The sequence below is a fragment of the Pristiophorus japonicus genome, chromosome 17 (genome assembly GCF_044704955.1).
Source record: "Pristiophorus japonicus isolate sPriJap1 chromosome 17, sPriJap1.hap1, whole genome shotgun sequence".
In the NCBI taxonomy this organism is placed as follows: domain Eukaryota; kingdom Metazoa; phylum Chordata; class Chondrichthyes; family Pristiophoridae; genus Pristiophorus; species Pristiophorus japonicus.
The window spans coordinates 17,909,166-17,924,511 of record NC_091993.1 but is presented as its reverse complement, the minus strand read 5'-3'; the positions used below and the strand labels follow the sequence as shown (position 1 = coordinate 17,924,511).

The 15,346-nt window shown below is 42.2% G+C and overlaps 1 protein-coding gene across 1 annotated transcript; it reads right to left on the bottom strand.

The window, feature by feature from the left end:
- Window positions 1–258: 258 nt before the first annotated feature.
- pdcd7 (programmed cell death 7) lies at window positions 259–10,069 on the bottom strand. The gene is made up of 5 exons (XM_070858441.1): window positions 8,157–10,069; window positions 4,684–4,822; window positions 2,543–2,779; window positions 1,650–1,734; window positions 259–475 (listed from the first exon to the last, which is right to left on the bottom strand). Exons 1-5 carry the CDS (start codon window positions 10,026–10,028, stop codon window positions 346–348), a joined length of 2,463 nt encoding a protein of 820 aa, XP_070714542.1. The 5' UTR covers window positions 10,029–10,069; the 3' UTR covers window positions 259–345.
- Between the last annotated feature and the right edge of the window lie 5,277 nt (window positions 10,070–15,346).

The window sequence follows — 15,346 nt, the reverse complement described above, 5'->3', positions numbered from 1 at the left end:
AGATCAACTAGAAATATTAAATTTGAATTGAATGTCATACATTCCATACTTGGGCATCACTATTCTGTGATACACAGTCACATTGCAAGGTTCTACCACTAGACAGAACTTCATACGCTGCAGAAACTGTAGATCCCCATACATATACCTAATCACTAATCCACGGAGGGAAATTTGCTTTGTCCTGGCTTTTTGTTGGCAGAAATCCCCTGGTTTTATGAATTTGAGATGGAATCAAAACAGTCAGAGAGCTCTAAACAAGGTGAATTCATCTTTATTAAATTATAAAACGGACACTAATTATTAACAAAATACTTCAGCCACAGAGAAAAACGCTGAACAGCATCAACTCTCATTCTGTTTAAGTGCAGTTGCCCATGTGTCAGAAGAAGGTGGAAGTGGAAAGACCCAGCCCTGGGCAATACTGCCTCCATCAGGATGATCTCCTGGCACAAGATATCGATCCCATTCTTGCCTAAATAGGGAGAAAGATGAAAAACATAAAATCCAATTACTACAGTCACCACACCCGGTATCTTCAGAACTGAACCATTATGCAATTATTGGAAGTATAAGTCAGTTCTGCCTGCTCACACAGCAGGTTTCAAACAGCCCTTGCAGTATAACAGCACCACGGGTTTTTGATGGCCCAAAAGATCCTGCTTAATCTGAAGCAGAAGAAAAGTGAATTTAAGAAAAATGGGATACCTACTCAACACAAGTAAAACCAACTGCTTTGAACAGGGTGACCACTCTGGTAAGATTACTAGGTCGTTCCATTAGAAGGCAGAAAGCAGACAGCATGGTCCTCTGCCTAAACAGGTGACGAGCATCACAGATCCTTTGGAAATTAACATGGAGTCTGGCAAATATTATTACTGTGCAGTGCAAGTGACCCGTCTGAAAAAGAACTACTTTTTCATGACAGCTGCCAAATAAATTGTTACGGTGAAATATCCTGGAAAGATTACTAGAATGCAAGGAAGGGGCTTTGAAGGTGGTGGAGGCTTGGCTGGTGTCCAAGAACCAGCGTTAGACGGCTAACTATTTCCCTTCATAAACAGATTGGATTCTTGGTGACTCCACTACTGCTATTTAATACAAGTACAATGTCTCGAATCCGGCTGTCCGGAAACGGAACATTTTTGAGGGGGCCAAAATGGTGACATCGGGCGGCGAGGGACGAGGAAACCAGCAAAAAAATGCAGCGCCGGGGGGCTCCGGGCGGCGAGAATCGGCTGGCGGCGAGGAGCACCAACAGCGAGGTCCGAAATCCAGAAAAATCCAAAATATGTCACGGTCTCGGTCCTGAGGTTGCTGGATTTCAGACGTTGTACCTATAGTGCAAAATAATCTCCTATCCATGTGGAAATTATAGGCCAATTTCTCATCACCTTCAACTCTGGGATAATAGCAAAAATGACTGCCTTCATCTGCAGAGGAACATTTCCTTCCTCAATTCATCCCATTACACAGGAAGAGCTCCAATATATAAAAGTACATTTGGAAAGAGAGCGATACCATTAAAAATCTCTGAATTGCGTTAAGTATTCAAACAGTTTGAGTAATCATGCCTTTTTTTTCATTATTTTAGAGGTACCAATTGCACACAATGCTACCAACGTATCAACATATTCATGAATGCTTACCTGATTTGCACAAGTACATGAGAAGAATGCTCAGCTTGCATATAATATTGGCGAAATGGCTGTAGTGGGTGGTCTGAAGATAGTTCTATTGTTTGAAGTAAAACATATACAAATCATTTGGTGTTCGTTTGCAGTGTGCCATAACAACATTACTTTAACACGGTAATCACCAACACTAATGCCCGAGTGAGGTGGGAGAGATATAAAACCAGACACAAGAATGTATGGCACAAATCTCAATGTTGTAGAGTAAGGGAATCTCCCTTCCCTGTACTGTTCTAATGTACCCACACCATGGAGCTCTTTAAATAAGTTTTTTTTTAAAACACCAAGATAGAAAGTCTTGCATTTATATAGCACTTTTCACAACCTCAGGACATCACAAATCGCCGTACAGCCAATGGAAGTAATTTTGAAGTGTAGTCACTGTTGTACTGTAGGAAACACGGCAGCCAATCGGCGCTCAGCAAGCTCCCACAAATAGCAATGTGATAATGACCAGATAATCTGTTTTTGTTATGTTGATTGAGGGATAAATATTGGCCAGCCAGGACACTGGGGATAACTCCCCTGCTCTTCAAAATAGTGTCATGAAATTTTTTACATCCACCCTGAGAGAGCAGACGAAACCTCAGTTTAACGTCTCCTCCGACATTGCAGAGGAACAATTATTACTGGAGACTGATCCATATCCTTTAAAATGTGAAAAAATCCCACTAAAGCAACACTTTGGCCAACAAAGAAAAATATTAAAAATAAACCTAACTCAGTATTGGAATAAAATGCTGTCTCTGATTTCAGTTATTTGACTTGCTCACAATAACAGTGCAGCTTTTTTCCTAACGTGTATTAATTTCTAATATTAAAAAGGAGAAACTGGCTATTGCAAATACCTGGATCTCCAAACATCATGGATTCCACTTCACGTTGCTGTTTCTCTAGTTTCTCTCTCTCTTTTTTCAGCTTTTTTTCGTTTTCTCTTTTTCTTTCTTCTTCTTGTTCTCCCTCTAGCATAACTCTCAAGGCTCTTTCTTCTGCATCATACAAGTCACTGCGCTTTTTAATTAGTTTTCTCAGCCTCTCGACATGATGTTCAAAGGTTTCGTCAGCTGGAGGAGGAGGATGGACACCTGTACAAGCAACAGTCATCAGATTGATTTAATGATATAATCACAGGTTGAATTTTTACAAAAACTTCTGAAGAAAGCCGTGTTCATCAGTTTGTGCCTTTATTTAGCAAACCTTTAACAGCTGCAACAGTGTAAGCTAGTACCATTAAATTGTGGGACTCACAATTTATTTAAGTTTATGGGTTTATTCCACCCAAATTACTGAGTGGGACATGGATGTGTAAAACAATGCTTCCACCAAAAGCCACAATGAGAAAAACAATTTTTGCACTGGCTAAAATCCACCAGGACACAATTGCTACTCAATCAGGTTAAAGATTCCATATGTTCGAATATTAGAAATTTGCAGTATCGTTTGGCTCTCAACGCAGGACTTTTTGTGCAAGATCAGATTGATAGATTATTTTTCTATTCTTCGGCTATTTGTAGAGTGAGTTTCCATATTCGCAAGAAGTTACATAAGATCACATGAACTAAACGTATCAAACACAAGACATGATTCAGGGTTAAGTCGAATACGAAATGCAGATGATTATTACCGATGCTAGATAATAGAAACATTTAGTTCCAAATGGGAAAAAAATGTGAAGTCTGTTTCAAATTACATTTTTTTCTATTAGTACTTTATATTTAGCAAAAGACAAGACATTCAAATATTTGCAGTATGAAGTTCGAGTTAATGAATAAATGGTGAAAAGACTATCTGGGTAGTCAAGGGGTTGAAGTTTAGAGATTACCACTGAAGAAGGAGTCAACTACACTCTATGCTCTACAAAGCCCTCTGAAAGAAGCAGGATTGTTGAGGCAAGTGACCTGTTATTGTGTTCAAAATACAAGAGAATATCATAATGGGAAACTAATGTAATCGCGGGATGAGTTTCTATGTGCTAAATCTCCTTTTCTCATCCCTGAACGTATGTATGCTTACGTATATACTCTATGTTCTTAACTTGCATTTATATAACGCCTTCAACCAAGGCAATTCACAAAATTTGATGTCGAGCCACATAAGGAGATATTAAGGCTGATGACCAAGGAGGTAGGTTTTAAGGAACGTCTTAAAAGGAGGAAAGAGGTAGCGACAGGGGGGGGGGGGGGGGGCGCGGAGAAAGAGGTTTATGGAGGGAATTCCAGAGGCACTGGATTTCAACAGTCCAATGCAAGTGCACAACATTCTAAAAACGTGGGCATTAACTTGCTGCGTTCTCTGGTTTAGTCATTTTGTCGTACAACACTTGAAAGCAATTAGTACTTGGGTGAAAATATATCAGCATTTACTTTTTGTATATATTTTAGTGCCATTTCTGCAGGAAGCAACTGAAGGAACAGATAGCTCGTGAAATTGCCTAGTTACTGCTGAGATCGAGAGCCAGAAGAATCTTTGCTGACATACTAAGGAGTAAGCTTAACATATTTTGTGGCCTAATGCATGCTTTAATCGTGGTTCAACAAGACGTTGTAAATTCTGCAATGTAACTCTGTGTGTGTGTGAATCAGAGTTCTAAGTGGTAACACGTTCTGGGAGAATGATCTACAGAATAGCAACATGGAGTTGTGAGGCAGAAACCTTGCATCTTATAAGGGAAGAGTAAAGATTTGAAACAGAGGAAAATATGGCGCAACAGGGAGAGCAGTAGCGTTAGATCTGATTTGCTTTAGCAAAGAACCAGCACAGACATGTTGGGCTGGATAATGGTCTTCTGTGCTGTAAACCTCTATCGTTCTGTGAGCAGTGCTATGCAAAGCCTTTCTGTTACTATTTCGTAGTCTGTCTAGTTTGATATAGCTCTTGATAGTTGATCAGTATAATGTAAAGTTGTTGGCTGTCACGTCACACCAGTAACAGTTATGAAGCATTGAAAATATATGCCTGTGCGCGGATAACTCCCTTCTCACCAACACACCTTTCCGAGCTGCCGCTTCCTTCCTCAGTTTCCGCAGCTTCTCCAGTGCCCGCAGGATATCCACCAGTCTTTTTGCATCTGCCTGTTTTTTCCGCACTTCTGACAAGACACTGTCTGCTGCAGCTTTCAGTTCACGTTCCTACAAACCAAAAATACAAAATATCAATCTTGAACAACAAAATATTCAAAGTACTGCAGCGTTAGAACTTTAAACACCATGGAACAGGGAATGCCGATTCTTTCCACAGACTATCTACATTATCATGACACCTCTTCCATTAATTGATCAAGAAAACCGATTGCAAATTCCACAATCTCTGTTGCTTTACAGAATTGTCCCAAGTATGTTTTCCAACTTTTTTTTTAAATAAAAGTGAATGATCTGTGCTCCAAGTGAGGATTCTCATGGTTTTGAGAACGTAGTCACTTTTGGCTTTCAGTAACAGTGGCAAGCACTTCATAGGCTCTCTAATTTGCCATGGCCATTCCTTAATTACCGACTGCACATATTCATTTACCACACCAGCCATCTTTGTGGCTTCTGTAAGCAAAGTGCATATGTGAGAATGACAGAGTACTAACAAACTACTGAATCAGTTCCTTAAAAGTCCGAAAGTGGGCTGCAAAGTTAAAACTGCTGTCCAATGATCCGTCAATTATTTTGGTTTTACCCCATACTGTCTCAATATGCTGGTATAACATACTGTCAAACCCATCACAAATTCATTAGATTTTGATAACAGGCTCAACGTTTAGACATCTCTTTCTATATTTAACAATCTGATAGAACCAGAAACGAAGATTATGGTAAAAAAATATCCTCTGGACATTACTGTGACCACAAAACTAGAGTAACATTTTTATACATTCTCAGCAGCAGAGAATGTGACTAATTACGGAAACTATTTAGCTTTAAAACAGATTAAAACCAACAAAACTGGACATTTTATTGGATAACGATTCATTGTGTTTTGCAATTAAGTAATCATCAAATCCCAGCTCAGAGTATGTTGTGCAAAGGGGATGGAGTATAAATGCAGGGAAGTCTTGGTACAGTTATACAGGGTATTGGTGAGGCCACACTTGGAATACTGGGTGCAGTTTTGGTTTCCATATTTACGAAAGGATATACTTGCTTTAGAGGCAGTTCAGAGAAGATTCACTAGGTTGATTCCGGGGATGAGGGGGTTGACTTATGAGGACAGGTTGAGCCTCTACTCACTGGAATTCAAAAGAATGAGAGGTAAACTTATCGAAACATATAAGATTATGAGGGGGCTTGACAAGGTGCATGCAGAGAGGATGTTACCACTGATGGGGAGACTAGCACTAGAGGGCATGATCTTAGAATAAGGGGCTGCCCATTTAAAACAGAGATGAGGAGGAATTTCTTCTCTGAGTGTTGTAAAATCTGTGGAATTTGCTGCCTCGGAGAGCTGTGGAACTGGGACATTGAATAAATTTAAGACAGAAATAGACTGTTTCTTGAGCGATAAGGGGTCATGGGGAGCAGGCGGGGAAGTGGAGCTGAGTCAAAGATCAGATCAGCCATGATCTTATTGAATGGCGAAGCAGGCTTGAGGGACTGTATGGCCTACTCATGTTCCTATTTCTTATGTTCTTATGTAATCTGAAGAACAATACCACTATTAATATCCAGATTGCAGTTCCATATTTACAACAATTGAATGAACTACAGGTACAAGTTTGTGTTCTATAGTACACCAAGGCTTCAGCAATTGAACCAACTGTAAATTTATCAACTGCTTACACTTTATTCACTGATTAAAGATGGCTTTGTGGTACTGAACTACACAAACCATAAGGTACTAGTTATTATCCCTGATCTGTGCTGTGTAAACTGATATAGAAACATAGAAATTTACAGAGCAGAAGGAGGCCATTTCGGCTCATCGTGTCCGCGCCAACCGACAAAGAGCCGCACGGCCCTCGGTCAGCAGCCCTGAAGGTTACATATAAACTCATGAAGAATGGCGGAAAGATAAAGAGCACCCAGCCCAACCAGTCCGCCCCACACAACTGCAACACTGTTTACACTGAAACCTTCGACATTCCACCCCAGCCGGAGCCATGTGATCTCCTGGGAGAGGCAAAAAACAGATAAAAACCCAGGCCAATTGGGGGAAAAATCTGGAAAAATTCCTCTCCGACCCATCCAGGCGATCGAAACTAGTCCGGATCACGCTGGCTGTATTCGATTCCCTGCAGTACTTACCATCATATCTGCGCCGGCCAATAACCCTGCAGGTTACGGAACTTTAAGTGGCCATCCAACCATCTTTTAAATGTGGTGAGGGTTTCTGCATCCACCACTCTTCCAGGCAGTGAATTCCAGACCCCCACAACCCTGTGTGTGAAGAAGCCCCCCCCCCCCACTCAAATCCCCTCTGAATCTTCCACCAACCACCTTAAAACTATGCCCCCTCGTAATAGACCCCTCCACCAATGGAAATAGGCCCTTGCTATCCACTATATCCAGGCCCCTCAATATTTTGTACACCTCAATGAGGTCTCCTCCCAACCTCCTCTGTTCCAATGAGAACAAACCCAGCCTATCCAATCTGTCCTCATAACTAAGATTCTCCATTCCAGGCAGCCTCCTCGTAAATCTCCTCTGCACCCTCTCTAATGCAATCAAGTCCTTCCTATAATACGCCGACCAGAACTACATGCAGTACTCCAGCTGTGGCATAACCAGAGAATTATACAATTTAAGCATAACCCATCTGCTCTTATATTCTATGCCTCGGCCAATAAAGGCAAGCATTCCGTATGCTTTCTTAACCACCATACCCATCTGCCCTGCTACTTTCAGGGATCTGTGGACAAGCACTCCAAGGTCCCTTTGCTCATCTGCACTTCTAGGTGGCCTACCGCTTAATGTGTGTACCCTTTCCTTATTAGCCCTCCCAAAGTGTGCATCACCCCACACTTTTCCAAATTAAATTATGTGCTGAAGTAGCTGCCGGGGTGCAACAATTGCCTTTATGCATCTATGTTACACAATGGAGGAATCTGCCTGGTTGGTCATTTCTGATTACTATCCAGTGGCCTTTGCTGCAAACAGTGCATGTCACTACCAGCCAAGAACAGAACTGGGCTGTGATGCCCCTCACAGCCAAATAGCTGACTGGCATTTGACATCTAGGTTCACACATGGAGAATGGCTACCAGGGAATTGTACCAGTGCCATCACCTGAACATGTAACGGAACAAGCACATCCCGAATATCCTTCTAATCATCAGTTTCGAATAAAGGGTAGATCATGGCCAGCAGTGAGAGTTAAAGTATTTACAGAGCGGAGTAATCTACAAACAGGCCTCAAATCTACATGGTTTTATTTACCCCAGTTAACAATGTATTTTTGTAACTGCCTGGATATTACAATTGGTAAGATATGAAGATCACCATGCCCTGATCACACATGCAATACAATGATACGACTCAGTACCCGCTTTTTTTCTTCAACTTCTCGAACACGCTTCATTCTCCATCCATCAATTTTTGCTTCCTTTTCTGCCGCCCTGGTCTCTTCCTCTTCTTTTTCTAAATACCACTCTTGCTTCTTTCTTTGAATACTGCTTCTTTTCTTTTTAATTGCTTCCAGTTTCTTTTTAACAGCACTGATGTACTCGCTATCATTTAGTGTCTTTAATTTTTCCTGTAACACCGTCTTTATTTCAACTGCTTTTAGATAAGATTCATTCCAAACTGCTTCATTTTCCACATTGTGCCTCAATTGCTGGCATAAAGCAGTAAGCTCAGTCACAAGTTTACAAGCACTTAGTACTGATTCCTTTACTTCACTAATTAATGGTAAAGATTTGGGTTTTTTAATCTCAGAAGACTGCAACCTTCGTCTTGACAAGAACCTCATAAGCCAAAATTCATCTTGCTCATTTGGAGATTCATTACATTTAAAATTGTGAGAGAACTGGTCTGGAGCCGACATTCTGGTCATTGAGTCATTTCTATTCAGTTGTTCCACACTGACATCTTTCGGACTCGGTGAAAAATTAGCAGCATTGGGCCATGGTGTTGCCATCTGATCATTGTTACACTGCATGCCATGATCATTTTTCCAAGACGGTCTCTCCCCTGATAAAGTTGGAAAGGTTTGTTGATTATTATGGATGTTATGGCTAGGATTTATCAACTGAGAATTTTGAGGTCCATAGCCAGCAGGTAAATTAAAGCCTCCGCCATGAAGTAAGGTTTGGTTCTGGCACGAGCTGTCCACAGATTGGGAAGTCATGCTGTGGATGTGAGGTGGCACATTGTTGGCAACTCCAGCTTTCTCAGAGAAGGGTGGATGTTGCTCGGGATGTGAAGGTTCCCGAAACGGATACTGTTGCTGGGAATCTAGGTGTTTGTGTTGAAAGGGATGTTGAGGACGATGATAGGACTGTCCCTGCTGAGGATAATGTTCTGGATACTGATGAGCTGAGCGGTCCTGGTGGGGAAATCCCTGCGCGAGGCGAGCTTGGTCTCTGCATTCATACCCTTGCAGGTGGGGCAGATGGTCCTTCTGCTCGTGACCCAGTGGGAGAGGAGGGTAGTTCTGTAGCTGGGGAGGTTGACCTAGGTGATCACGATCCCACGGGTGGTGGGGACGCTCATGTCCTTGTGGGTGAGGCGGATGGTCCTGGTGCTGATGTTCCTGCGGGTGAGGAGGGTGGTCACGATGCTGCGGAGCCGGTGCGTGAGGAGGAGGGTGGTCTCGGTGCTGCGGAGCCGGTGGGTGAAGAGGAGGGTGGTCTCGGTGCTGCGGAGCCGGTGGGTGAAGAGGAGGGTGGTCTCGGTGCTGCGGAGCCGGTGGGTGAAGAGGAGGGTGGTTTTGGTGTGATGGAGCTGGTGGGTGAGGAAGAGGGTGGTCTCGGTGCTGCGGAGCCAGTGGGTGAGGAGGAGGGTGGTCCCGGCCCCATGGGTGGGGGGCACCCTCCAGGTGCTGATGTCCCTGTGGGTGGGGAGGGAAGCTCCGCAGGTGGGCTGGGTGCTCCCGGTACTCCTGATCCCAGTGCTGGCCGTGCTCTTCTAGCGGCTCCGCTCTGCCCAGACTGCTCCCAGGCCCGCCCGGGGCCCGGCCCGGGTGTAGGTAGTTCTCCGAGGGTGGACCAGGCCTCCAGTCTTCCGCGGCCCGGCCTCTCCCCGGCCCAGCGAAGCCATGCTGCCGGGGGGGAGGGAACGCCGGGCCGGGTTTCTCCTCACTCCGACTCCCCGGGTTATGAAAAGAATCGCGGCTTGGGTTCTGCGAAGCGAAAGGCGCCGCTGGCGGCCCATTGCGCCGCTCGGGGTGGCCGGGATAAAATGGCGGCCGCTCCATCGCCGCCCGAATCGGCCGGACAACCTGCCTCTCGACGTCATCTAACCGACGGCGCCGTGTGTCCAATCAGCGCGCAGCAAGGGCGGGGCTTACTGGGTGCCAATCGGAGCCTCGGCTTGAGCGCCCCCTAGAGTCAGGCAGACCAACCCTTCCAGGAGAAGGCAAGCGCTGTATGTTCCTGGAGGGAGAAATTGCACTCTAAGATAAAAGGTAAAATCAAGAATTGGTCATGTAAGCGATCCCACTTCAGTCCAGAGACTTGAACACAATAATCTAGGCTGACACTCCAGTGCAGTGCTGAGGGAGTGCTGCACTGTCGGAGGTGCTATCTTTCGGATGAGATGTTAAACAGAGGCCCCGTCTGCTCTCTCAGATGGACGTAAAATATCCCATGGCACTATTTCGAAGAAGAGCAGGGGAGTTATCCCCGCTGTCCTGGCCAATATTTATCCTTCAATCAACATAACAAAACAGATTATCTGATCATTATCACATTGTTGTTTGTGGGAGCTTGCTGTGTGCAAATTGGCTGCCATGTTTCCCACATTACAACACTGACTACACTTCAAAAGTACTTCATTGGCTGCAAAGAGCTGAGACTTCTTGTGGTCATGAAAGACGTTCTATAAATCTTTCTTTTGTCTTTCTTTTTTGTATCCATAGGCAGGATGATAGGTTGGTCTTATCTTTCTGTACAGACTTAGAAAACTCCACAGAAAAACAAATACTTACAGGAGGTTACTGTGACTGCCTTCAGTGAAGCAAAACTGCTCTTCAAATCCATCACACCACCCATCTGTTAATGATTAATTAAATGCAAACTGTACAAAAGAGTCAATATCAGTCTTAATCTATAAATATAGTAGATTCTATTTAATCTAATAACAGGAAACACCAACAGTTAACTAATTTCTCTGAAGGTATCAAGAATACAAATAATTTTATTTTTGAGCATTTTCTTCATCAGTGTTTCCAAAATCTGCTAGAAAATGCTAGCTATGAAAAGAAAAAAGACTTGCATATCTATGGTTAAACATAAATGTAAGTTTATGATTTGGCTTCTTTAAAATTAGGAACATTTTGACAAGTAGTTCTTTGATGATTAAATATATTTTTGCTATCCAAAATGTTAAATATGAGTTGCCACTAGGATCTCCTGGACGAGCAGTACCTTGGATCCTTAAGCAGCTGAACGAGCACGCGGGGTAGTGTGTTAACATGAGAGGCGTCAATAAAAATACTTTTATTGGCTTTGATGGATTTTGCACATGCATAGGGTTAAACCGCATGTCGTGTGAGGAACAAATTGTAACTCTCCTATACAATCATTGTCTGAATCAACTATGCAAAGGATACAATCGATGCCAATATTCTTGTCAGAACTCCAAAGCATTTGCTGAGCATCGCGACAGAATGAATCTTCCTGGTCATTACTTTTGTTGAACATGGAATGTTTTTTTCCCTAAGATTTATTTATTCCCAATAAATTGTGGGATAGATCATTAGTTACAGTGTGCCTGAAGAGGAAGTGCTTGGATTATATTAGCAGCGAGAAGCATCATGTCTTCTTGCAAGTATTTGAAGATGGGTCTCTTTACTAAAAAAAAATCAAATCTGCTGATAGGATTTGATTAATGAAACCACTTTGTCTATCAGTTACATTGGTCTCTGGGTACCCTGTCAATGACTGAATCGACAGGTTCAGCAGAATGGGTAAAGCTGATCAAAAGGGTCTCTTTGAACCTTGTCCAGCTTATTTATAGTAATGTGCATGAAATGCATACTGTTTGTTACTGGTCACAGCTCTTGTTGGCCATTTCCCATGAAGAGGGATTGATACATGTTTTTCTAATTCCAAATCACCATGGCATGTGCATCATTACATCTCCTTAGTTCAGAGGGTATGAAACTTTTAAAGAAGTGTTACAATTTGGGTTTTTATAGAAATAGTTTTACAATGATTCTCTTAAACTGAGCGTGTCTCCTACAATCTAGAAGCACAATCTTTTCAATAATTTGCTCTTAGAAGTGCGTAGTTAATAATTAACATTTATAAGTACCCTATTTGCAGGAATCTGCACACTGGATTAAATGTTATTTTGTATTATGCCACCCAACTCACTTTGGAATGGCAGCCATTAACTACAGACTAGGTTTACCAACTGTGGAATCAACTATTATTTATTTACAATCAAATGGAAATATGAGGTATAAAATTTCAAATAATGTGTTCACTATATGGGATGGAAAAGTAAAGTGTCATACTTGTGAAAGTTTTGCTTTGAATTACTTTTGAGATCAACATATTGTCTTGTACCATAACAAGAGGTAATATTTTGTAACCCACATATAGAACATAAGAAATAGGAACAGGAGTAGGCCGTACAGCCCCTCGAGCCTGCTCCGCCATTCAATAAGATCATGGCTGATCATCGACCTCAACTCCACTTTCCCGTCCGAGCTCCATATCTTTTGATTCCCCTAGACTCCAAAAATCTATCTCAGCCTTGAATATATTCAGAAACTCAGCATCCACAGCCCTTTGGAGCAGAGAATTCCAAAGATTCACAACCCTCTAAGTGAAGAAATTCCTCGTCATCTCAGCCTTAAATGACCTACCTCTTATCCTGAGACTGTGTCCCCCAGTTCTAGATATTTCAGCTAGGGGAAACAACCATCTACCCTGTCAATCCTCTTCAGAATCTTGTATGTTTCAATGAGATCACCTCTCAATCTTCTAACCTCCAGAGAGTATAGGCCCATTCTACACAATCTCTCATCATAAGACAGCCCTCTCATCCCAGGAATCAATCTAGTGAACCTTCCCTTCATTGCACTGCCTTCATGGCAAGTATATCCTTCCTGTTACAATAAAGGACAACATGCCATTTGCCTTCCTTATTGCTTGCTGTACCTGCATGCTAGCTTTGTGTGTTTCTTGCACAAGGACATTCAAATTTCTCTGAACACCGACATTTAAAAGTTTCTCACCATTTAAAAAAAAGTTGTTCTATTCTTCCTACCAAAGTGAATAACCTCACATTTCCCTTTATTATACTCCATCTGCCACCTTACTGCCCACTCCCTGCTATCAATATCCCTTTGCAGATGCTTTGTGTTCTCCTCACAGCTTACTGTTCCATCTAGCTTTGTATCATCAGCAAACTTGGATACATTACACTCGGTCCCTTCATCTAGGTCATTAATATAGATTTTAAATAGCTGAGGCCTGAGCACTGATTCTTGCGGCACCCCACTAGTTACAACCTGCCAACCTGAAAAAGACCCATTTATCCATACTCTGCTTTCGGTCCGTTAACCAATCCTCTATCCATGCGAAGACATTACCTCCAATCCCATGATCCCTTACTTGTGTAATAACCTTTTATGTGGCACCTTATCGAATGACTTTTGGAAATCCAAATGTAATAAATCCAATGGTTCCCCTTCATCTACCCTGCTAGTTACATCCTCAAAAAACGCAAATAAATTTGTCAAACATGATTTCCCTTTCATAAAACCATGTTGACTCTGCCTAATCATGTTATGATTTTCTAAGTGCCCTGATACAATGGATGCCAACATTTTCCCGACAACTGATGTCAGGCTAAAGTTCCCTTTTTTCTCTCTCCCTCCTTTCTTGAGTAACAGTGTTACATTTTCTACCTTCCAATCTGCTGGGACTGTTCTGAATCTAACTCTGCAGCCACCTTTTAGAACCCTAGGATGTAGGCCTCAGATTCGGGGGATTTGTTGGGAACAAAACAATTTGACCATATATGAGATATCAGAAGAATTGGTGAACTGGAAACTCTTTTCAATTGCTTATATATTTTGAAAGAGATTTTCAAATATTATGTTCAAAAATAATGCTACTTACAAAAATCCAGTTGCATAATGCAAGTGTGTCACTTAACAGAATTCATATAATCCAAGCATAGCAGTTCACAAACTTGTCCATGGAAATACAAATCCCATTAATAAGTCAGCAATGAACTAAGCCACTTCAATCTTTTGATTAGACATCATCTCCTCTTTAATGAACTATATGAAACAAGGCAATTCAGATTCCATGACAGGAAGAATATCATATTGGCATTAAAATATTTTCAAACATTTGGCCTGGATCCACTCGTTCTCCTGAGTGATGTGGCTCTGAAGGTAGACCCATCCCATCCAAATTAAGATAGAAGAATCATAGCAATCATAGCACGAGGCAGATATTTGGCCCAGCAGGACTTGGTGCTTAATCTTCAACTGGAGCAATCTTCTTGAGTGCTAATATAATTATAGAAAATAAACAAACCTGAAATTTGGCCTTTGACCTTCTACCTCTTTTTAAGTCAACAATCTATCAGTCCAAACAAAACACTTAGACAGTATCATCATCCAGGGAATACGGTTTCATTGTTGAGTGCAAGGTCAATTGGAAGCCTGGTAACTGATGGGTAGCCTGCTGGGCAGGGGTCACAACTGATCTGAAATACTTTTAATGGATTGTGCCAGGGCCATAAATTCTCTGCAATTGGATTGGTATCCCCAATACTGTCCAGGCTGGTGGATTGAATGGTCCAACGGCACAGGCATGATGGGCCGAATGGCCTCCTTCCGAGAACAAAACAAATTTGTTCTTTAAAGTAGCTGCATCAGTAGCATGCAATGATTTTGTAGCATATATAATCTTGGAAGTCTTTGGTTTCAACTCAAATAAATTCATCTTTTGTCTTCAGCACTGTGTCTTACTGCTTTACATCCTGAGAAGTTTATTAATTCCATCATATCAGTTTGGAGTCTTGTTATTGTTGACATCCATCTGCTTGGGACAGAATTGCCTATAAGCAACTGGGCCATCTCTTCGAGGACAGTGATAAAATAACGCTCAACCCAGTTACTTCCTTAACAACACTGGGGGTGAGTCTGATTGCTCATACAACCCCCTCTCCATTTCCACCATCCAGTACTTAATGCCACTACAAATGATTCCAATATTCATAAGTGAGTTGAGAGGTTTAAATGATCTTGTGTTCTGTGCACAAGAAACTCTTGGATACATGAAGAACCGAATATATGGGTTGCCTATTTAGCTGAAAGGCGGACATTTTTTAGGTTTCCAGTTAATGTAAATCTGTTATATGTTAGTCAGTCCCCCAAGACCTAGCTTTGTCAAGCCCGTGTATTGGCTGGTGTGCAGCGGCCACCATACGTTAAAAAAATCCACGCACAGGCAGCTTCCACCATGAGGATGTAGATCGGGTTCTTCTTTCGAAACACCTGTGAACTCATCCTTTCTTTGGCGGTTTGAGTGACTGCCTATGATG

Excerpts from the sequence above, each read along its gene's own strand:
- pdcd7 (XM_070858441.1), bottom strand. The coding sequence starts at position 10,028 with ATGGAGCGGCCGCCATTTTATCCCGGCCACCCCGAGCGGCGCAATGGG. Across the intron at positions 4,823-8,156 it reads AAGTTGAAGAAAAAAAGCGG|GAACGTGAACTGAAAGCTGC; the intron begins GTACTGAGTCGT and ends TTTGGTTTGTAG. Across the intron at positions 1,735-2,542 it reads CATGATGTTTGGAGATCCAG|AACTATCTTCAGACCACCCA; the intron begins GTATTTGCAATA and ends TTCAAACAATAG.